This window comes from Halichoeres trimaculatus, unplaced genomic scaffold (genome assembly GCF_033239565.1).
Source record: "Halichoeres trimaculatus isolate MK-OKI-2021-1 unplaced genomic scaffold, fHalTri1.1 fHalTri1_scaffold_23, whole genome shotgun sequence".
NCBI lineage: Eukaryota > Metazoa > Chordata > Actinopteri > Labriformes > Labridae > Halichoeres > Halichoeres trimaculatus.
The window spans coordinates 2407044-2430552 of NW_027437201.1; the positions used below are offsets into that span (position 1 = coordinate 2407044).

General features: G+C 41.3%; 1 protein-coding gene across 1 annotated transcript; it reads right to left on the minus strand.

Annotated features, from left to right (window-relative positions):
• Positions 1–224: 224 nt before the first annotated feature.
• On the minus strand, positions 225–23120 carry gpam (glycerol-3-phosphate acyltransferase, mitochondrial). The gene is made up of 21 exons (XM_074663606.1): positions 22914–23120; positions 17503–17641; positions 17202–17321; positions 15861–15934; positions 13359–13472; positions 13049–13198; positions 12751–12850; positions 12530–12666; positions 11932–12031; positions 8948–9160; positions 8658–8771; positions 8429–8514; positions 7621–7733; positions 6031–6101; positions 5358–5625; positions 5114–5271; positions 4277–4354; positions 3508–3645; positions 3202–3391; positions 3052–3110; positions 225–2969 (listed from the first exon to the last, which is right to left on the minus strand). The coding sequence occupies exons 2-21, from the start codon at positions 17584–17586 to the stop codon at positions 2853–2855; spliced, it is 2484 nt and encodes an 827-aa protein (XP_074519707.1). The 5' UTR covers positions 17587–17641; positions 22914–23120; the 3' UTR covers positions 225–2852.
• Between the last annotated feature and the right edge of the window lie 389 nt (positions 23121–23509).

The window sequence follows — 23509 nt, forward strand, 5'->3', positions numbered from 1 at the left end:
GTGAGGCAACATCGTGGTTGACACGTCCCTCCTTTTGTAAAGTGTTAATGAAATAAAGTGAGCAGATTTCTGAACATCAAACAGTCAATATTTGTTTTTTCAACACTGGATTTGTTGTTGGACTATTTTCAATTTATCATGTTGCAAATCATCAGATTCTATTTTCCTCTGGAGCTAGGGTTGTACATCAACACAATGAAAGACACGAAACGGTTGTTAGTCTATCATTAATTTATTTAAAAACAAAATCTAATAATGCCAATTGTGCTTTTCACTTAGAAAGCAAGAAAAAGGTGACACTTTTTTAGTAGCTGGTGATTCTTCTTAGAGTAACCACAAGATCTCTGCTCTTGTGTATTGTTTTTGAAGTCACAATCTACAGCGTTCTTTTGGATTTCCACACAAAGTAACCTGTTAACATGCACAAGAACAGAAACAAAATAACACAACCTAAGAAACACTACAGTGCATTACAAAGGCACCTGCTCCCCTACAGGCGGTTCTTCTTTTATCCTATAAAGTTACATAGTCGTAGAGGGATGTTGTTAATGTAGCTTGAGCAGTGACGGGTCACAACGATCCCTGCGCGTACCGTATCTGTACCAACGCCATCGAGTGTCTGATATCACATTGACCTTTTGAGGGGACAGATGGGATACATTCAAGAGGTAACAAATCCATCTCCTACACAAACAACTATCTTTCACACATTAGGCTGTAAAATACAATTCTTGTGTTGAGTAGAGTTCACATTGAAGAGTCCATGGTTAAAGGCGACCAGAGGAAACATGCAGTACAGTACATGAAGTGGTTTTATCTTGGCGGGTTACCCCTCAGTGTGAGGGTGTTTACAGATCATGGGCTCAGAAATATTCCTCGGGTCTCCCTTTGGCTTAAACAACGTACGCTTCTCTTCTTCGACATGCTGTGGGTTTCATTCACCGATTCCCTCAGCTCAAAGTTAGAGGTTTATACAGACTTCTGAAAAACTGCAAAAAAATATGCAGATTTTTAATATTAAATAAATGATGTAAAGAAGAAGCTTTAAAGTAGCTGAAACAAGCAGTGCTGTCGACTAATCTTACAATATAAATATTATTTAATGAGTACCAGCAGATTGACTTATTGCCCTGACAGATTCACTCTGTCCAACTTCACATTTTACACCCGAGCAGCTCAAACTTTCTCTGTTCCTTCAAACAGACTTTCCCTCCAAGCATTAACTCATCATTCACTTTAAACATTTCTGTTTTTATGATTCACACAAAGAATAACAGCTGAGTATTCAGTTCACAGTCCAAATGAAATCAGGCTTACTACTTTTCATAATCTCGTGACACGTTTTCCCTCCGCTCTCTACCTGCCAGGCTGTTTTGAAATAGTTGAAACGAGTGTTTTAGAAAAGTGTATGAAAATAACAGGATCTGTGTTTCGCTTGTTCAGTTTCTGTTTCTGAAATTTTGAGAGTGATGTTGTGAAACTACTTCACAAAGACAGCAAAATAAAGAAGATAAAGCACGACGGTTTCATTATTGAAACATCAGTGCCCCTCGCAGCATCTAAACGTAAACAGAAGAGAAGGATGACCTCTGCCTCAATCCTTTCTCGACAGTACAACGTGACCTTTTGTTTTAACGGATTACAGCATGGATATGTACCGTTTATTCCTCACCACCTCTGCCTTACTAATCCCCAACCCTCAGAGCTAATGTGGCGTCTAACACTCTGCTGTCCTAACACTGACTCCACATACACAGTAAGTTTACAACACAGGAGGAAACAGTGATTCCCTCAGATGTGCGCTGTCCCTGAAGGCATGAGCAAAGAGTGTCTGAGCTTGTTGCGTTTGAACTCAAGTAGATTTGATGGCTGGTATGAAGGTGTTTGAAGTGCTGTGCTGTGTAACATTCACTGAAACATGAAAAAAGGTTCAGAGAGGTTAAAGTCACTTTTCATTAACATCTATAAAAAAAGATTAAATGAATGCACTTAAATGTCTGTGGTCTGAATGCACTTAACTATGGATGGTTGTGATTTCTGGCTTTAACTTTGCTTACAAACGTCTCAGCCAGGTTGATGATTAATGAATGAATGTTGACACATTTCCTGTGCAGCCTGACCTCCTGTCTTCCTGTCTTTTTATATTTTTGCAAATAAAATTACAGATATGCTTGCATTTTGCTGGAACTCTTTGCCCATCTAATGATCCTCTCCTCTGCTAAATTTCGAGAGCACAGATCATTTTAAATGCACTCCAATCAGACCAATCCTGTCATCTATGTACATCATTCTTCAGCTGTGAGCAGCTCATCAAACTACATTTAACATGTTTTCTACCATTCCATAGTGGAGTGCACTGAAGAGATAAGAGCAGCGTTACACATCAGCAGGGACTTTGCGTTTTTGGTAATATTTACCGTTGTTTCCTTTGTAGATTTTGATCAACTGACAGACAAAAGGCTATGTTGTTACTGCTATAAAAGTTGTTCGTATTTACTGACCTGCCTGGGTATAATTAGCGATTGTTTAAAATTTGATGGTATTAAAACCTCATGACTTCACTGGCAGAGTTCCCAAAGTGAGGATGATTCCTTGAGATACCTCTTCAAAGAATGACACATGGGTTTTATCAGCTGCACAGTTCAGAGACAGTGAGTCTCAGACTGCGACTAAAGGGGAAGACTGGCTTCAAGTCTCTTCCGGCTAACAGCTAACAGTTAGCGGCTTTTACGTGAAGGCACTTCCTGGTAAAGCTTTCCACACAGTAGCACCTGGGATCGTTTCGGAGTAACCAGTTGAAGCCCTTGATTGGGAGGAGTGTGGGTCTGAGCCGGGCTGAGGGGGATCAGGGGTCACAGCAGGGTGAAACCTAGGATGTACTGCAGGAGTTTGTTACGATTGGCCTGAGGTAGAAATGTGCTGCTCAGCTCCAGAGTGGTCACACGGTTTTCTTTTCTCTCCTTCAGAACCTGCAGAAAATCAGACATAATGCATTTATACACCAGTAGCAAACTTCTTTTCATTTAGACTCGATGCATGAAACAAACTTACCCCAAGTTCTTTGAATGTCTTCACCGTGTTTTTCACCAAGTAATGTGTCGCACTTTCACCTGCAAACATCATCACCACAGTAAACATTTATAAATCCCACTGTGTAAGAGTTAAACATGCGAAAAATAGAATAAAGTTCTGCAGTTTTACCATAAGCAGCCACTCCTCTCTCTGTGCGAGTGAGCAGGTATCTGAAGAGCCTCTGGGTGTAGTCGGACTCAGCCATAGGCTGACTCAGACTGTGGACGAAGATGGCAGCCCCGCTGTAAGCCTCCAGCACGGGGCTGAGCAGCCGCTGGAGGAACACAAAGAACTCCTGGTGCTCTGCAGCAACACTCACCTTTTTTACAGAAACAGGAAAGAAAAGAAGGGGAGAAGGTCAGCGTCTCACCTGAAAAGGTGATTTATTGGCTTTAAAGAAAGTTCCTTGAGTGTCTTTTCAGAGGTTTCTCTGACCTTTAGGTAGCGATCCCTCTGCTCCTCTCCAAAGTCACTGTCCTCATCCTCTTCATCACTTCTCCAGGAGAGGGGCTCAGGGAACTTTTTAGGCCAAGGTTCATCTGTTGGGCTGGGACTCAGCTCCTCCTGGTCCTCCTGACACACACAGACACACAGATTCAGGCCTTGCACACACACAGCTGGGTACTTTCAAAAACTAATATACCCCCTCACTCGTTTTTAAAAATACTTTCATCCACACGCAGCGGGAAAACCCACCAATTAGTGCGGCTTGAAGCATAACAAACCTTTACTTGTATGTGTTTTTCATGCATGAAACCCATGTGGTCTAATCAGAATGAACATGAGCAGATACAATAAGAGTTTTGTTCTGCTCCTTTTCATTCAGTTTTGGGGATCTTTTATTTTTTCTTTGTATCGATTTGTATTTATAAAAGAATAAAATAAAATAGATAGATAAATAAATAAATAAATAAATAAGCCCTGTCATTCAACTGCGATGTTTAAACCAGAGTTTTCCAAAATCTTTACTTTGGCCAGAGTTTTCAGAAAACATCGTTTTCAGTGACACATAGCTGCTGTTTCATGTGGACGACAGGCCTAAACGTGTGAAAATATAGAATGGTTCCCAGATACCCTGCGACATGTGGAATAAGCCTTGATTGTCTCACCACATATTAAGCACAGCAAGTGAAAGAAAATTCACAGCTTTGACTGCTGGTGTCAGTCAGGATGGATATTTCTGTATCAACAGGAGCACACTGACCTCTGCCACATAGAGAACTCCGTACTGGATCAGCCGGCTCACTGCGTCATGAAACACCTGGTAGATGGTCTGACAGGGCTGCAGGGCAAGGAGGGAGAAACAGAGAAATCTGGATTTTAATTTAAAAAAGAACATTAAAATCCTCAACAAAACCAGCTGGTACAATAAATAAACTTGACGCATCTGAGAATGTGACCTGATCAGATGGAGACTAGTTTCAATGTGTTAATAGTATAATTATTATAAGAATTTTAAAAGGCGGTATTATGATTTCCTGTACTGTAAACAAAAATATGAAGTACTAATATTGGATGTTCATACAGAAAGTGTGCAGATTTTCAAACCACTGTGTTGAAGAAATCCTTGGATATCTTAACTGCCTGTTCTGAAAACAACAAGAGCTTCATGAGCTCTTCACAAGATTTTAACAAGACTTGCTGAAATTATGAGGTCAGCGCACAAGGATCTCCTGATTGGTTCATGACATATTGGAGGCACAGGTCTCAAACCAAGAGACCCTCACAGAGATGTTGTGTCAGCTCTTTGTTGGCCAATCAGAATCAGAGGAAAGGGGGTCTGTGGAGCGGGGATCAATAAAGAGACCAGAAGAGAGCATTTCACACCAAGGCTGAAATAAGGATTTTCTAAATAGAGAAAAATTGTTTTTCTCTGTTTTAGCTGTGAATCGTGTAAAACCACTACAGGGGTAAAGAGGGACAGAATAAACTGTGAAAACAGCATAACACCCCCTCTGAGTGTATAATCTAGTTGTTTCCTTACAACCTGATTTTCTACAGACAAATGTTAATGGGGGTAAAGAGACTGGGGAGGACTTACGGGGGCCATGGACACCTCATTAATAAGAAAGTAGGAGAGCCCAGCAGCCTTGCGGATGAGTCTCTCCTGACTCAGGGGGAGACTACTGAGACCATCCTGCTGATTATCAGACTCTGATTCCATGACCAGCTCTCGCTGCAGGGACAGGATGCTGCAGGCTGGAAATGAATATATGAATATGTTTAACAAATTATATTGCATTCACATGACTTGGTTAAGGGATAAACTTCTTGGCACAACATACCAATGATTGCATCAGAAATGAAGACGTGGAAAAGGCCGTTGCTGTAAAAGTTGAGCTCAAAAAGTGCAGGTACAGTTTGGCTCGGTGCGATGGTGAACTCTCCGTTGCGGTTTGAGCTGCTGGTCACGTTGACGCAGTTTCCAAGAAGGTGGAGGGCACGCATCACCACGTCCTCCGAGTTCCCTGAAAAGCCCAGGTCAAAGTCCCGGGACAAGATCTCCTCTTTCATGTTGAAGAAGTCTTCCACCAGCTTGGACAGCACCACCCCCTGGAGGAAAAACAGGGGAGCAGAAAAGTTCAAGGAGAAGTTGATGACTCAGGAAAAATCTGGGTTTGATATTCTTAAACTCTTGCTGGGTTAGGAGTAACAGTATCTGGGTTCAGTCACTGCTTCCTGTTGTTACACCAAAGTGCCAGTAGAGGGCAGAAAGCCACCGTTAATGTACAGAGGAGATGAGAGAGGCTGCAGGAGGAGAGGGATCTCTAACAGGGAGAGTCATTCATTACTACCATGCAGAGCTCTGTGACATTTGGATCACCTTGGTGTGGCGAAAAGGGCATGATGGGTAAGATAGAAACAAAAAACAGTGGAAATCAGAGGAAGAGAAGGAGAGGTAGGAGAAAGGATGCAGCTGGCATTGGGTCAGAGGGGACATGAGAGAGCCAGGCCTACCTGTCTGTGTCTGTACAGCAGCAGGCAGGCGATGATATGGGTGGACATGATGGCTGAGGTCTTATTAGCCACTGAAAGAGAAAAAAAGAGTGGATTAAGCTACAGGTGAAGGAATAAATCTCTTTATGTTGTTTATACAGTAAAGGAACACCCGCATAATTGGAAAACACTTAAAAGCATTTCTCACACACTGAAAACCATAAAAACAACACATTGAGCTCTCTCCACTAGTTTTTCAATTTGGAGTCTTCCCAGAAAATGCTTCTTGTAGTAGGTATCAAGCTAACGTGATGGCTTTTTGTCCTCTTTTGGCCAGAAGGCTAATTCTATCAAAATGAAAAAACTCTATACCCCCAGGATATGACCAATGGATGAGGGAAATCATGTGTCTTGTTCATCTAGAAAAAATTTGATATCCCATTAGAGGCTGCACCAAAAAATTTTCTGAAACTTAGCAACCGTTTATAAACCGTTTGAAAACATGGCAGCTACCAACATGACTCTGTAACCCAATTTTTATTTATTTATTTTTTAATTCTTTCTTTTTTAAAATTCATTATTTTATCTAAATATGTACATTTTTTGTTTTTATATTTTTTTGTGAACAAATTTATTTTTGTATATATGCGTGTAAGTGCCTAGGTATATGTGTGTGAATATTATTATAAATAAGTATTTTTTTAAACGATTTGTTTTTATTTATTTATTCATTGAATGTCTGGCTGATTGTTTGTTGATGGCCTTGTATTTAGGGAAGGGGGAACAGGACAGGGGTGTCAGATGTTCCCGTCTATGATGATACTTTGAAAAAATAAAAAGACTTTGATCAAAAAGAATTAACAACACACCTTATTCACATGTAAGAGAGTTAAAAGGATATTAAAATATATGATTGTACTGTGAGTGTGTGTGTGTGTGTGTGTGTGTGTGTGTGTGTGTGTGTGTGTGTGTGTGTGTTTCAGCGAACGTCTCAGCATAAAGGTTACTACTGGTCATCTTAAGCTTAGCCCAGAGGAGGCGTGAAGCATGTGTGAGCACCGGTACTGCATTCCTCCTCTCTTCTCCTTCTCTATCCTCCCCTCCCTCTCATTGGCTAAAAACAACATGCCATCCAGCTGGAGCCTTCCTGATTGGCTGAGGCTAAGAACCAAATGGGCCTAGTGTAGGAGAATGCAGCTGAATGAGCTGGGGAGAACCGGTTTCTGCAGTGCTACTTGGGGGCGAGGAGCCCTGAGTGATGTGAGGCGGATGGACTGATGCTGTGCTGTGTTGGATTTCAATTAATCAAGACGGTATGATGGATTGTATTTCAGGAGGGCTGTTCTGGCTTTGTAGGGCAGGTGTACCTTTAACGCTAAAAATGAGACACGTGCAGAAAAAGTGTTGAAGAGGAGAAATGTGCTCCAACACTGAACACACGTTAGCTTTTTAATCATTAGCTGAATGGGACCGAGCAGAGGATGCTAGCATGCTGATCTGGGACTCCTTTCTCATGGTTTGATTCACAAGACATATGTTGTCAATTGCTAAAGAGATAAAAATTCATCTCCAAATAACAAACAACACGAAATTCGTCTGCGATTTTCTTACTGAAGAGGACGTGCTTGGCCAGGTTGTTGATAACTTGTCGTCTTACGATGTCATCAGGGAGCTCTCTGTTCAGCTGCTCCTCCTCCTGCCCCCCAAACAGTTGAGCATCTGGCCTGAAAGAACAACACCTTTTCATGTTAAACTCTGAAGATCTTTTTATGTCAGCTTGGTTTGTTATGCACAATTTCTAAATGAAAAGTTTCTTTCTTTATTGTTGGGCAAGCATTTATAAATAGTTCAGTATGTTTTCATTAAAACAAGGAGATGATTGATAAGTCTTAGAAATATAAACAGATGAGCTCCACTTTCTTTCTACACAGCGGCTCTGAAATGTGTTTTCTTACACACTTCTCAGACCTGTGACAAGATATCCCTCTCCAAGTGTGATCATTTATCAGCCTCTGCCATCCGTGTGAATATTTCCGCTCACTTTGCTCCTTCTGACAAGTCAGAACAGGCTGATTTTTTTTGTATTTGTTTGTTTTGGCAGATGCTGGAGGCACTTTTCTGTCGTAGTACTTTCTGTCTGCATGAGATCTGAACTTGTGACTCCAGACCAGCTGGGTTCAGAGCGTCTCTGTCCTGTTTAGATGAACCTTATGAAGTGACAGCACTAAACTCAAGTGACTCCCGCCAGTGTGAGCTCAAGTGCTGTGCTCAGACAACAGACCACGCGGTGAAGTAGCAGGAGGGAGAGGTTGAGTTTGTCGCACAGAGGGTTTTGATGCTACAGCTGGGAGAAGTGGAGTCGCTGGTTGGAGAGGATTTAACCCATTGTCTGAGAGAGAGATGTGTGATTTGCTCTTACTGTGCAGATATAATGGAGGGCATCAGTGTGTGTTCCAGAGACAAGGGTGGTGGAATATGGCGGCTCCTCTGGCTGTCCAGGTACTCCTACATTTGATAGAGATGAACTCAGAATGAACATCATGAGCATTGTTCCTAACAAACCTGTAAAGAAAACTTTCTGAGGCTTAAAATCAAAAGCAAAAATATTTCATTAGTATTAATGTTAATCAAGATTTGAAAATGATCACCTTTAGGGAGAAAGGCTGGTTGAAGTCAACTCGGACACAACCGTAGTTTTTCCTCAGCATCCTGAACACTCCACATGCTATCCCCCACAAGCTCTCATTCTTCTTAGGTTTGCCCTGAAGCGATGGAAAAGTTTAGATTGTTTCAAGTCAGGCAAATTCTGAGAAAACATTTTTAAAAGCCAAACCCCAAATCGTCTATTCTGATCTTTCGACAGGTGAGCTGCTAGGAAAACTATCACTGAAGCTGAACAAAAACACATAAAGACAAAAACCTTCACCCAAGCACTTACCAGCTGCTCGCTATTGTAGTTGCCCTCAATAATGCGATCGTAAGAGATGCCAACTGGCACCACCAGTACATCTGGGATTGACCCGGTGCACAGCGTGTCGACCACGATGGACAACATGCCAGCACGCGCTGTGGATGGCTTTCCGCTGCGGGAGCGGGTACCCTCCAGGTAGACCTCCAGAAACTGCTGCTGACGCAACAACTCCTCTGTGTACTGCAGGAGGGATGAGGACAGAAAACAACTGGAGATGAGGATAAAGTTAAATGGAACAGTATTACATCAATGATGATCACAGTGCATAAAGCTCTTTCTAGGAAATTACTCTTTGCAGAAAATGTCTCTGATTTGCTTCAGTGAATGCTTTGCAGCTGCTGTGCATACAGCCTGAAGTTCCAAACAGTCAGAACAATCTGACCCCAAACACGCTGCAGGGGACTGGGCACGAGCCAAAGTGGTCCTGTTGAGTGCACTGTGCACACAGCTGTCTCCTGCTATGTAGACACTTTTCAGAGGAGAGGCTTTGTCCTGAAATGGACACCAAGCTGTGGCATCAAGAGTAAGCTGCTAAGAGCACCAAGTCTCAGGTTCAGCTTTCAGAGGAGAACTGAAATCAAAGCTGCTCATTCTCTATATTCGGGGACAGTGGGGTTAGTAATCACACTTTTTACTCTAGTGTGAATAGCTCATCATCAAAACATCTTTCAGTAGTCATTCTTACTTTCAATGGAAGCCCAAGGTGTTGGCTTCAAACGCGCAACCCTGTCATTATTCAACTCTTTGGAACAAAGAGGTAATTAACAAAGACACATTAGCCCTGTTTTCACCAGTTCGGTTGGGTTTCGGTTCGTCTTGGTATGGCACACATTCTATGGTGTTTCCACAGACTAATCCCAGGACAGATCTCCAAATATCCAACCTGTACTGTCCCACGGAAGCTTGATTGTTCTTTGTAGCAAAGAGCCACATGCCAGTCACAAAGAAGACAATCTGCTAGATGTCTCCCATCGTTGGATTTATTAGTGGGGTACAGTGTGTTGCGGTGCTATGGCTAGTACGTAACTGACACAGCTATCGGCATCTGGCTTATATGTCGCCTACCAGGAGGGGGCACTGTTGGCTGTGGAAATAAAAAACAGGATCAGGTTTTACTGACCCAATCCGTACCAAACTGTACTGATCCAGACCGGACCACTTGGTGGAAACAGGGCTATTGTGACAACCAACCCTGTCACAGGGTTGGTTGTCACACACTGTGAGGTTGTTTGTCCCAGTGTTACTTTAATGGTAAAATCTTTTAAAAAGGTGAGAACTAAACTTGAAATTGACTTGCATTGACCAGTTGACAAATGCCTAACTTAATTCAACTTTACATGAAATGAGCAAAGGACATGAACAGGAAACACATCTTTAAACCAGATATACGTAGGTGATGACCAACCCCAAAGAGAATGTGATGACTGAATCCAACTGGAATTTCTTGCTAGCATCAAGGCTAACAACTGTGTAACAACTAGTTAGCTAGCTAATAACAATCAAAACTTTAGCGTTCCCTTCACACTCTCCAGTTAACTAACAGTTGTTTTATTTTAACCCATGTCATAAAAACCTATAAGAAAAGCATTGAGGAGCTGAATCTTTACAATTTGACCTAAAAAACACAAAAAAAAACCTTGGAGTTCAAGTTCACCTGGCTTACCCTGGAGAGGATTATGTAGGTGAGCTCTGATCCCAGTTAATTTTCCTACCACAATTTCAGAGACAGTGCCCCCTGGTGGTGACATATAATGAGTGTGACAACTAACCCTGATCTCCCCTACTTTAAATTCTGCTCATGAAGGAGTTTGTTTTGACTGTTAGCAACACAGAAAGGCCAGATTAGTATCCTATCTTATCTGCGGTATTGAAAGTGCTCCCTTTTCCACTAACTCATTCACAATGCCTGCTGGGATGTGTGATAAAACACTGAGGTATAAAGCATAAAATTAAGGACATCCTTCCCAACAGTTACTCCTGTCTTCAGCCGATTACTCTTATCTTCGAGTAACCACATGCTAATCTCTGAGGCACAATAGGCAGCCTTTGTTGCTCTCATTATTCTCAACACCCTTTACAAACTCCAAACAACCAAATTAACAGCTATTCCCAACTCTGTTAGGCTGGCTTAATAAGGGAAATCCATTAAGCAGCCTAGCTGTTCTTTCGACAGCAACTTTGCTTAACAGACATCACACTACAAGTTCCTGATGATGACAAAGCAATAATATCAAGGTAAGTAGTCATTAACATCAGTTCTCCGTCACGTTTCTTCATTAGTGGAAGCTTGTTAAGCCATATTTTCTAAATACGAGAGCTGAATACAAGCCTGAGATTAGTTTAATCACTCTCTAATGTTCCATTCAGTGGGTGTGCAAAATGATTTTGCACAAGCTTTTTGCTTGGGATGAAAACAGCACACATCAGGGGGGAGATATATTTCTGAAAGTGTCACATTATGAAGGACTGGAGTCAAACAATCCAATGCCTGTTCTGCTAGTCGTCTGCATAGCTGTCATTAGGTACTATGCCCAGTACCTGGCAATCGATATCGGTACTCAGCAGAACCAATTTAGTCTCGTCAAGATGAAACAGTGTAGACTGGAGATGTGGTAGCTCATCTCAGTCACAGTTAGGATGCAAAACTGGAGCAAACTGCACAGAGCTGCAGAACCCTGTGGCTGTTTTTTTCACCTGAATATCATCAGAGTAGTTTGTTTTGTGAATCAGCTGAAGATTGAGCAGATAACGGGGATCGCAAACCACTCTCACTCTTTTTGTAGCAACCTAACATGATATTACATCCCTTATTCACTCAAGACTGAAAAGAGCACATAGAGAAGAAATTCAGCAAGACAACTTAGGATTAGATAATAAACCATGCCAGAAAGAAAATAACACACACACCCATCAGGTGAATTGAGGTGTTGGTATGCCGAAGAGAAACTTACTGCTTGTAACAGCGATCTGTACAGTACGTCTTTCTTCCCGTCTCCTGTCTCCTCCATCCTCCGTCGTATGAAGAATCCTCCCAGTTTACGGATAAGAGTGCTGAAAGGAAATAAAAACTGATCAAGTACTTTACGACCTGGCAGCAAAAGCAACCTCAGTTTCTGTTGGCTGCTCTGTTATTCCATCTACAACAATCAATCAATGACTATTTCATTACTACAATAGTCATATAGTTACTGTATTTTGATCATTTGGATCATGGTGTAACTTGATGAAACAGGATAATTATTTTAAAGGGACTGTTGTGAGTGCATAAAGTGATTTCCTGCCGAAATGCTCTTAAATGCGTCTTTTAGTTATAGAAGATAAAACAACTGATTCAACACGTTTTTCACCTGTTGTCAGGCCAGGCTGTCTCTTAAAATTCCCTCAAAGTAAAAACAGAGAAACTTCTTAGTCTGACTCTTTAGTTCAGCTGTCATCCCACTCTGATCCACTTCACTTTCTTCTGATATCAAACTGGTTTTGTGTGTTTTTCTTTTTGCGTGCTGATGGGTAAAAACGCTTGAAGATCAAATTTGACACGAGGGCTGTTACCTGAGGATAGGGATGCTTAGATTGTTCCCAGCAGCGATGTGTGGGGCTTTGATGTTGTGACAGAACAGGATCAAGGTGATGAGCAGGTAGTCGATGTGGGATTTGTGAACGGGGAGGAACACCATGGGTACATTTTGCTGCAGAGAAAATAAACACAGTTTGGAAAATGCAGATGGATTTGTACTGCGAGGCTAAACTTTGAATGTGCAGTTGTTGCTGACCTCTGTGGCAGCTTTCTTGACCATTTCCAGCTGGCCCTTGTGGATCTGGATGCTCCAGAAGAAACCGTTAAAGAGCTTCAGAAGGACCCAACCTGTGAGCCTGAACAAAAAGACGTAAAGTTGTGAAGATGGGAGCTGTTCTGATGAATACCCTGTTGGCTGTTCTTCAGTAAATTAATGCTAACAGCACAGAAAGAGAGTTGAAAAAGGTTCTTCTTTTTTTCTTCAACCAAAAAAAAGAACTAATATCTGAAAAGTTACACCTGACGTGTGGTGATGTGAGGTGTTCACTTTGTACCTGATGAAGGCCGGTGAAATGTTGGCCACCATCTCCTGAAGGAAGGCTCGGGCTTTCTGCTTCACTTTGCTCACAGCTTTGTGATCCTGGCCGGGCTTACTGGCTGCAGCTTCCAAATCTGTGGCCACCGTCAGGATGGCACTCTCCACTCTTCAGAGGACAGGAACACCAACATAAGGCTGCATGTTTGAGCATTTCTCTTTGCAAAGTTTCAATTTTGCATCCAGTGAGTCCATCACATGCTCTCATTTCACTTGTTTCTTCTTAACAACACTTCACAGCTCATGTCTCATATTACACAGACGCTAACCTGCTGTTGTTGAGCACGTTGTCGACCACGTTCCTGGTGAACATGTCCTTGTTGACATCTCTCTCCATGACAAACAGAACATAACTCAGCCTGCGTGCTAGCCATCCCCGCTGTCTGCATGAGTACAAACACACAAGTGTTGACAGATATTCAAAAAAGTCTACACATGCTGAACATTCTTAAACATACTGTGCATGAATATACTGTATTGTAAATATGTGAAATACATATAAAACAAAGTTTAGAATAACTTCTCCCTGTGTTCAATGAAAACATTTAGATAAACCTTGCAGAGCTTCTGAGCAAGCCGATGGTGATGGACCAAACTATCAATACTCAAGTGTTAATAATGATTGTAGTCCATCTTGGCTCCAGGCAGTCTCTGTTCCACCTCAGACATGTCCAAAGCCGTGGCCAAAGGTCTATTTACATACGACCCCCAGCTTTCATCGTACAGTGTGTTAAGTCTAATTATAACAATAATGTAGCTTATGCCAAATGTACGCTGATGATACAGTGTTTTATGTCTCAGTGAAGAATCCCCATCAAGCTTCAGAGATCTTAAGCAGGCAGGTGGTTAGTGTTTCAGAATGGTTACAAAGGAACCACTTAACACTTGATTACAAAAAAACCCCAGTATCAATGTGCTTTTCAATAAGAAAGAAAGTTCTAGATAAATTTCACATCACTATTGATGCGAAAGAAATAGATGTGGTAAATGACTTTAAATATTTAGGAGTAACTTTAGATTCTCAACTTAAGTTTGATTTACATATAAAGAAGTTATCTAAAACTGTGAAAACCAGTCTGAACTGCTTTAGACTTATTAGGTCATGTCTCTCCTTTAAGGCAGCTCATTTATATCTGCATGCCATGGTCCTTTCACATTTGTCCTCTTGCATCACTGCCTGGGGCCAGGCTACAGACTCAACTACAAAACCTTTATTTTCACTTTATAAACAAGCTTTGAAAATCTTATATCAGAAGCCACAAAAATGGCACCACTGCAAAATTATCGAGAAATACAATTTGTTGACCTTTTCTAACTTTATAAAATTATCTTTTCTGAAAGTTGTTTTCAAGTGCCTAAATGGTCTGGCCCCACAAGTGATGTCCCAGAACTTTACAAAGACAGACAGCTGCAGGACATTAACAAGGAACAGAACACAACAAAACTGTAAAATCCAAAGGCGCAGGACAACATTTGGGCAGTCATCGCTCTCAGTGCAAGGCATACACCTGTGGAATTCCTTACCATCTGAAATTAAATCTCAAACAGAACCTAAAAAGTTCAGTGCAGAAGTTAAACAGTCACTTAAACAGAAGCAGAAATGTGAACACTAATTTCTCACAAGTAACTAACAGTAAACTATTTTAATAATCTTTGATGTTAAATGTAACTTGTGCTTTAGCTCTAATTCACTACAACTGTGTCTATTTATTTATGGTATTTATTGACTGTTTTCACTGTATTACTCGATTTGTAAAATTGTATCTGTATTCTGTATAACTCACTGTTCTGTAAATCCTGACCAAGGACAAGGACTGCAAATTAGCTGAAGCTAGACGTCTTATATATGTTCACATTTTCCCATTGTGGCAATGTGGTATGTATTGTCCCTGTCAAATAAACAAATAAAATAAAAAATATAATGTAGCACCAAGCTACAATTGGACTGTGACTTGTATAGTGCTTAAGTTCTGTACGTTAACTCTTCCAGCTGACATTTTTGAATGAATGTATCCATCATGAACCTCAAGTCACATTAGAGGACACCAGACTTGATTAGTTTATGAAACGGTGCAAAAAAGAATGAATTAAAAAAAAAAAACATTATGAAACAAATCCTGATAAAATCCTGATCCTACCATAAAAATTCCTGGCATATTTTCCTCATATCGCCCCCTATTGGAGAACATGTTCCCTAAGAAGAAGCAGAGTTTGCCGATGTTTACGCAGCACATAACACTGACAGGATCAAGAGACACCTGAGAGACAGATGAGCTTTGATTTCATGAATCAGTTATGATGGCTGAGTATGTTTGATGTCTCTTGGTGATAGGAAATCGTCATATGCCGAATCATTACAAACTGATGGCACACAGCCATAATGAGGACATTTCTTCAAAGAATCACCTGTGGCTTTAAAAAGAGAAACTGCCAACATTAAGATTCACACCATGCTCATGTTTATTTCGATTGGGGCTCAGCTGGAAAGGTGCGAAGGAAAGAACCTGGTGTCCACTGACAAACACTTTGAATTATTCATCCGTCTACCTTTCCACTGTATTCAAGCCCACTCCTTGACTCAAAGCCATTTATTATACACAAGTAGTCACTGGGGCGAGCACCCAGTATTGATTGTGCTGTGCAGGAGAAGTTAAAGCTCATGTTCTTGTTGGAAGCAACAGTTTAAGGGTCACATGTGGAAGCCAACACGTCTGATGTGGTGTTGCGTAAGGACGGAGGAGATACTGTGTTGGAAAAAGATGTTTGTTTACCTGGTGTGGGTCTCATTGATGTAGATGACGTTACGCAGTCCCAAGGATGGAATACTGGGGTTGAAGAGGCGATCCTGGGAAGGGGAAAAGAGTTTGAAGCCTGTGTCTGTACAAGTCCCTTTTTTTGCATTTAAAACTAAAAGAGTCACACGAACTCAAAGTCCGATCTTAACATTACATACAGAGGGTGTATGCTGAAATCCTAATCCTAAATTTAATACCTTTTTAAGACTTTTTTTAAAAACCTTTCAAAAAGTCTTAAGACCTTACAGCGACTTTAAGCTGCTGTTAGCAACCAATCTTTGATGATTGTAGTTTTCATTTTAACATGAATTAGGTAAGCTGAGAGGGAACAAAACTTGAAAGTATAAATGAAACTAAAGGCAGGATAATTGACATTCCCATTACCACAACAAGTAACAGTTATTTAAGGCCAACTTGCATAAAATACATACGGATGACTACTAAACTACTGTACAAACTGAGTTTGTTGTCACATTAACCTACGGATATGTTGGGCTGCTAGTGATACATATAGCCCGCGCCTCACAAAATTACAACTTTGCTTGTTGTCACGTCTCAAACAACAGCGCTACGTAACTGTATTGATAAATACCTTATCTCATCGCGGTGTATCCAGTAAAAAGGTGATTTGAACAAAGAAAATTTGTTCCAAAACAACCGAGATCAGGAGAAGCTGGGGGAAGCTTTCTCTAAAACGTAAGAATCCAAGATCCCAGGTCATCAAAAGTCCGAGAAATTTTCTCAGGAGGCTTGAGAAACTCTTATGATCTAAAGTGAAATATTTTGAGACGCTAAAGCTTTTTCCAGATCCTCATGCTGGTCTGTGATGAGTGTGGCAAGCAAAATGATCGTCCAATCACCAGGTGTGGTTATTTTTAAAGGTTCAGACCCTGAAAACATTTTCGAAACAGATTAACTATTTCCGTGGCGGATATATGGAATTGTCTGTCTGCCATGTCAGATTAGTTTGTAACAGTCACAAGGAGGAAAAAAATATTCATGGATACTTTTGGAGTCAAAGCTTGGATACCAATAAAATTTACTACCTCATAACATTACGATTAAGACGTTTTAATACTTTTTAAGGGCCTTAATTTTCCTACAATTGATTTATCAACTTTTAATACTTTTGAAGACCCGGCGGACACCCTGATACATGGCGAGTCATAGTAATGATGGCTTTAAAGGCACGAGAACACATTACTGCCATGCTTCAACTTGTGTATTTCTCCATAGCTCAGATCTTTCTGGTTAATAAAACCCTCGGCCAGACGAGTCTTAAAGATGATCTTTCATTAGACTGCAGTGTAGTATTACCCAGCTCTGTGGTGTACAGGAGTGACAGCAGCGGCCCACAAAAGGCCTCTTTCTGTTCAGCAGACCCTCCTTCCATGTGCTGGCCACACAGCGCAGAACTGACGGGCTGGTGCTGCGATCCTGAGGAGACATTACCACGTGATGATTCAAAGGTAAAGGTGTTATATAATACCAATCAGAGGGCTAAATGTGTGCACAGACAAGCTCCAACAGCAGTGATCCTGGGAGGATGTGTACTGATGATCCTGCTGCTGTGTAATGAAATTACCAAGATAATTGTTGATCAGGGTCTGTGGCTTACCAAGTCCTCGTTGGGATGTTTCCAGCGGTTACACCACTGCTCTCCGTTGTTGACCTGCAGCAGTAATCCATCAGACACCTCCATCGTCGCTGCCGTCTTTATCTCTCTCCCTCCAGATCACACACCACTAGCTGGCACGCTGCCCAAACACAGAGGAAAGTCTTTGAAACCAAGCCATCGCTCCTGGCAGTATTCAAGCTTTCCGTTTTTAAAACGGAGAGTGGAACTTCTGACAGAAACATAGAATCACTTCAGGTTTTAAACCTACTTGGGATGTCAGAGCTTAGTGGTATATGCAAGTCAGTAAGTTTTTAGAAAAGGTGAAGAGTGTAAAAGATGCTTAAATTTGACAAGAACAGAAGCAGTTTTGAAAGGATCATATTTCAGCTTTGTGAACATATAATCACATATCCTCTCAACAGGTTGCAGTCTCTGCTGAGACTGAGTGGGCAGGAAACAAATGTCAGCAGCCTCACCCTTACACGCATGCCAGAGAAACTTAAAGCATCAATTGGTTATTAAAAAAAAAGTGTGCCAATCCCACAGAACGCATCACCCTGATACTATGAGTCCGGCTCACCTAACACCTCTTTGTTCCAGTTAGGCCAGATCTCCTGAACAGTGTCAGGGAGCGCTGCATTGTTTATGAATTGTCTATGAATACTCAGGAGACAACTTCTGGGTTGGCTCAAATAAAAAGCTTCATTCTGCTCATGTCATATGAGACTCAAATCAGCTTTTCTTTTAACTCCAGTATCATGGCTTACATCTCTATTTACTTCTGCTTAAGAGTTATTTCAAGTACTGTAGTGTCTCGGGTCAGAAGCACAGTGAAGACTCCTTTATTATTAGACTCATCAAACACGTTCAGACCTAAAACAACTCACTTCCTCATTTTCTGATTGTCAGCTTTGCTACATTTATGAGATGAAATTATATTCAAGTTATAAACTTTTCACTCCAAGTTCCAGTTCCTGATCATGGGGAGTCCTTCAAATCAAAAACAGCCAATCAGGTTGTGCAGCTCTGTAAAGGTCAAATACAAGCAAAACCTGGACAACTAGTGTAAGGGATTAGGAATGAGTCATTACTGCATTCACTGTGTTTTAATAAACATCTGTTTGATTCAATGTGTGGTCATTAGGCTTTAAACGAAATTAATTTGTGCTCTTTAAGATGAGAGTAAAAAAAAGTAGAGAAAAAATCGATGTATCATGATTTTTTTGTTCAAAAATTTTTTTTTCAAGTTTTTCATTTTAGTCTTTGTTTACAAGATGGGTTGGAAAAAAGCAGCGTTGTCAGATCCTGAATACATCTTAAAAACTGACTCAGATGTGATGAGCATTTTTTGGGGAAAATAGGGCTCCTGATATACTCTGTAGACATCATTATCATTATCATCATCATCATCATCATTCAGAAGAATTGAATAAGGAGAAAAGCATATTGTCCCAGCCCTAGTAACAATCAGTCCATAACGGTTTAATTTTTGACGTATCACCAGTCTGTCAATGTCTCTGACACAGATCAGTCAAAGTCAAGAAGCTGACATAATTTCTGGCATCAACTTTGTCAACAACAATGTGGAGGTCAGTACGAGCGAGGTGGAACTAACCAGACTTTTTTTGAGGATATACAGGCTGTCCATAAAGTCTCCTTACAAAGTAAAATGTATATAATGTATATTCCAAAGCCAATTGTTGAAATATCACAATCAGAAAAAAGAGGTACCATTAAATGAATCCCTAAAAATGACTACTCCTTAAGAAAAGGTAAAATGTGTGTCATGGTTCATTTAAATAAAGTCAGATGTGTAGACAAAAAGAAACGACAGGGTCATGTTTAAGATATTGGGCTCTAATTTCGTAGACCAGGCGCAAGGCCAGGCGCACCTGCCCTGCGCCAGCATTCGCCGCACAGACAGGGCGTAACCGGCGCACTTTGCAAGTTTCCTGCAGTGCCAAGAGAGGCGCAGTCAAGGCGCAGTCAAGGCGCAGTCAAGGCGCAGTCAAGGCGCAGTCAAGGCGCAGAGGAGCACAGAGGTGCGCAGAGGTGCGCATCCACGCCTCCCTCCACGCAAATGGCAGAGAGGGAGGAGAAAAGCCGTGAGTGGGTTTAACACAGCTGAGCGCTGTTTTCACCAATCAAATGAGCGCCTCTCCTTGCCTTTAAATGCCCTGCGGCCGAGGCGCAGCGTCTGATTGGTCTGAGTGATCCCCAGCACCGTGGAAACAGTGTCTGGAGAGACCCGGAAGCGGAGACGGTCAGAGCCACTGTCCCTGCAGCAGGAGAATGGACAGCAGGGCGCATCGAAGGACACGAAGCGCGTCACCTTGTGGGCCAGCTCCCGGGACGGATTTAATCTGTTCCTTTGTCATTAATAGGAGTACAAAATGAAGAGACAGTTACACAGCTGGCTTATCCATTCAGAATACTTTTGATCCACCTGCACTCCTGGTTTGTCATCACCAAGTAGCAGAACCTTTGGTGATACACTGCATACTCTCCCAGTGTCTCCACCTCATCCTCCTTACAATAATGTACTCCATCTTTTTAGATCACGTTAAAAATAAAGACTAAAACAGAAATTTGGGAAATCACGGGTAAATCCTGAGTGACAAACATTTATTTAGTCTCTTTTTTCTTCGTCTTTTCTCTCCCTCTTTTCTTTGAATTAAATGAAATGAGAGAGCCAGATATATACTCAGTATCAGATGTTAAGGCTGTTTATTGTTTAATTGTAAGATGTGCATCAAACTTCCAGCTTCCGTCAGGTTAACTTTCCATTATGACAAACGGCTTTAATCTGACATCAGATGTGACGGGACAGTTAATATAGATACAAATGTATATGCTGGTTCAGACGGTTACATTAAATAGTGATTGCTGTGATTGTTTATTGCATTAAAATGTGCCTGACACTCTGGAAACCTGCCTCTGAGGCTTTGTTGACATGTGCGCCTGTCACCAAATTACAGCTGCGTGGGGTGCGCTCCACTTTGCACCGAGGATAGACCAGGTTGGAGCTGGCGAGCTTTCAGCGCACTTTTTTGGCACAAAATTGTCACTGCGCCAACATGAATCTGCTGACACCTCCCCCTGGTGCGCTGTCAACTCCCCCTGGCACGCCGTCACACCCATCTCTGCGCAGACGGTCTACCAAATTGTCAAATTGGCAGCACACGGTGGTGCGCTGCACGAAATTAACACTGCGCAGGGTGCGCCAGGCTTGCGCCCCCTGCGCTGCGAGCCCATTGTGTATTGAAAAAAGATACAGCACATCCCTGATACCATTGGCAGCACTCTGCAGCAAGCATGGCAAGAAATCAAGTATGGTCTAGATATGTTTCACACTATTGAAGGGGTGCCCATATGGGGGTGTGTCAAACTATTTAAAAATCTTTAATACTCCTCATTTTGTAACAATTTTCACTGGTTAGTCTGTTCATTTGCTTTTGTAATATATATTTTTTAACTGTAAAGAGACTTTATGGAATAGAACTGCTGTTAAATCTACAACACTTTTGAAATAATAATACTATATTTTTTCTTTTATTATCTAAAATTCTAATTCCAATAAAAGAGACTATGAAGTATACAGAGCAATGAAAAACATGACAGTCACTGCTGGGAAGGTGGAAAGCCCCAGGGCCACTTTCAGAACCTGAAAACAGCAGTCTGCTCCAGTGGGAAGCTCTGAAGCTGAGTTTTTGGGCACTACCTGCACAAAAAACACCATTAGTGGACACAGGCCCCTGAGACAGTCCATTAACTTGTCTGGACTACTTTTAATCCTCCTTATGCTCTCTGAAAGTGTTTTAAATGATTACTTTTCCTGATATTGATCCTGCAGCAATGCTGTTATGATTAAAAATCCTTATACTTCAGTTCCATGACCTTTTTAACCACTGAGCGTAATCATCTTACACTGTAAGGCTGCTGTCTTGTTAACCTTTCATTACAACAGATGAAGCAGTGTTTGCCCTTGTAATACCAACAAAGATACAAAAAAACAACATTATTACAATGTGTTGGTTGATTTTTGCTTATTCGTAGTAATGATGAAGCTTGTCTCTATAAAGAGACTTTGTTTGGAGTGTATGAATGGCTTTTAGGCATAGTCCTGCTGAGCTGTAGTGGTGGTGGTGTAGGTAACATGCACACTGATGAGGGGGAACTGAGTCTTAAAAGAGGTCAATGACCGGGAGTACTCCTCTTGATGGGGTGACTTTGTTGGAAGCAAAACAAAGATGTTGAAGAGTAAGGAGCCAGGAGGGATTGGGTAACAGGTGATAGTTGCCATAATGAACACTGAAAGTTTCCATTCAAGTAAATATCCTCATAATGGGCCAGTAATACCTTATATCTCAGTTTTACAGTCTTTGTGTGGAAAATGTATAAGTATCTGTGACAAACACTTTATTAGGCAATCGTTTCGTTCAAAAGAAGTAAAGTAATTCTTGAACATTTGCATACAGGCCTATAAATAAAACACTTTTTTGTTTACTTGAGGTTTTTTGGTTCAATAATTTGCTAATTAAGAGAAAGAAAAGACCACGTGTCTGCTAATTATTGAATTATACAGGGCAAACACGACAAATCTGGCGTAATCGCCTGTGAAATCTTTTAATATTAGTTTTAAATGACGAGAAAAAAGCATGTTCACACACTGTACGCCACTAGGTTAATCCGTCTCACATGCAGCAGGCTGTCTGCAATAAGCAGGTCAAACAGGAGCGCTCTCTCTCTCTCTCTCTGCGGTTAACTAGCAGCGCAGACAACAATGGCACAAACCGGACAGTCTGATGTCTGGCATGGTTGGACTGTAAAGTCTCTTTGTAAGACACGTGTTTGACTATCATAACAATACTTGGGTGTACTGCTATATTTGGACAGTGGTTTGAGTTATATTTAACCGTGACTTCTAGCATTTCTGTCACCATCTCCAGCACATCGCATGTCATGCTGCCGAGCCTCATGAGGAGAACCTGACGTTAAGGCTCAAGTATTGGGGCTCGCGATATCTGGATAATGTAGAGCATGATGCGGCACACATCCAGCCTCATATTTAAAACCTTCATGATCAAGCGGTTCACGTGAATGTATACAGAGAAGTGTAGCAAACATGGCAAGCCAAGGTTAGACGTACCGACAGCCAAGGGGTCTCTTGAACTCAATGTCAATGAGAGTGAGCCGGCTAATATGAGCTGTGCTCATGAATCCACACTTCAAGTCATAAGCTTTGACAAGGCAGTCAGAAATATGTCAACGAAGTCGTTTAGCTGATGTTACAGTATATTTATTGTTTCCATGACAATGCACGCGCAGCATTAGTAGCGGCTACTCCAACATCGGCGATGTAGCTAGCGCTAGCTTGCTAGCCAGGCTCGCGAGAACAAAAATGTCCTTACCTTAAACGTTGTGTTCATATGCTGACTCATTTCTTAAAATATACGCGTCGACAAAACTACTGTCAGTCCACTGGGTCTTTACAGCGCTCTCTTGTCTCCCTACAAGGCTCCACACTCCTCAGAGGAAGCTACGGCGGTGCCGCTCTGTCAGAGAGAAATGTGTGACAGGAGGCAGGAGAGCTGTTGTTTTGGTACAGCGGCGGATTGCCAACGTTGTTAGTCTGCCAGGAGCCAGGAGAGGGCAGTACTGCGCCAATCCGATCACACAGCTTTGCTCTTCTTTTACATTTGCTGTCAGATGCGACCCTGGAAGTGTAGTTCTGTGAGAGTCAGTTGACCTGTACAGTGTTTCATGGTTAAAAACCATGGAAGACTGTATTTGGTCTAAATAAATAAATAAAAAATAATAAAGTCATAAGAAGGGAACCCAAGTCATAACGATGGGATAATACGTTATAGTTTGGTGATTTTCCAACCTTTGTACATAAATAAATAGATAAATAGATAAATAAATAAATAAATAAATAAATAAATAAATAAATAAATAAATAAAAATTAAAGAAGAAGAAAGAGAAGTAGAAGAAAGAAAGAAAGAA

Bases quoted from the DNA above. Each gene is read 5' to 3' on its own strand.
- gpam (XM_074663606.1), bottom strand. From the start codon at position 17,586: ATGGAGGTGTCTGATGGATTACTGCTGCAGGTCAACAACGGAGAGCAG. The intron at 13,199-13,358 runs GTTAGCGTCTGT...TGTCCTCTGAAG, and splicing joins AACGTGCTCAACAACAGCAG to AGTGGAGAGTGCCATCCTGA. The intron at 9,161-11,931 runs GTAAGTTTCTCT...TCCCTCCTGCAG, and splicing joins ACAGATCGCTGTTACAAGCA to TACACAGAGGAGTTGTTGCG.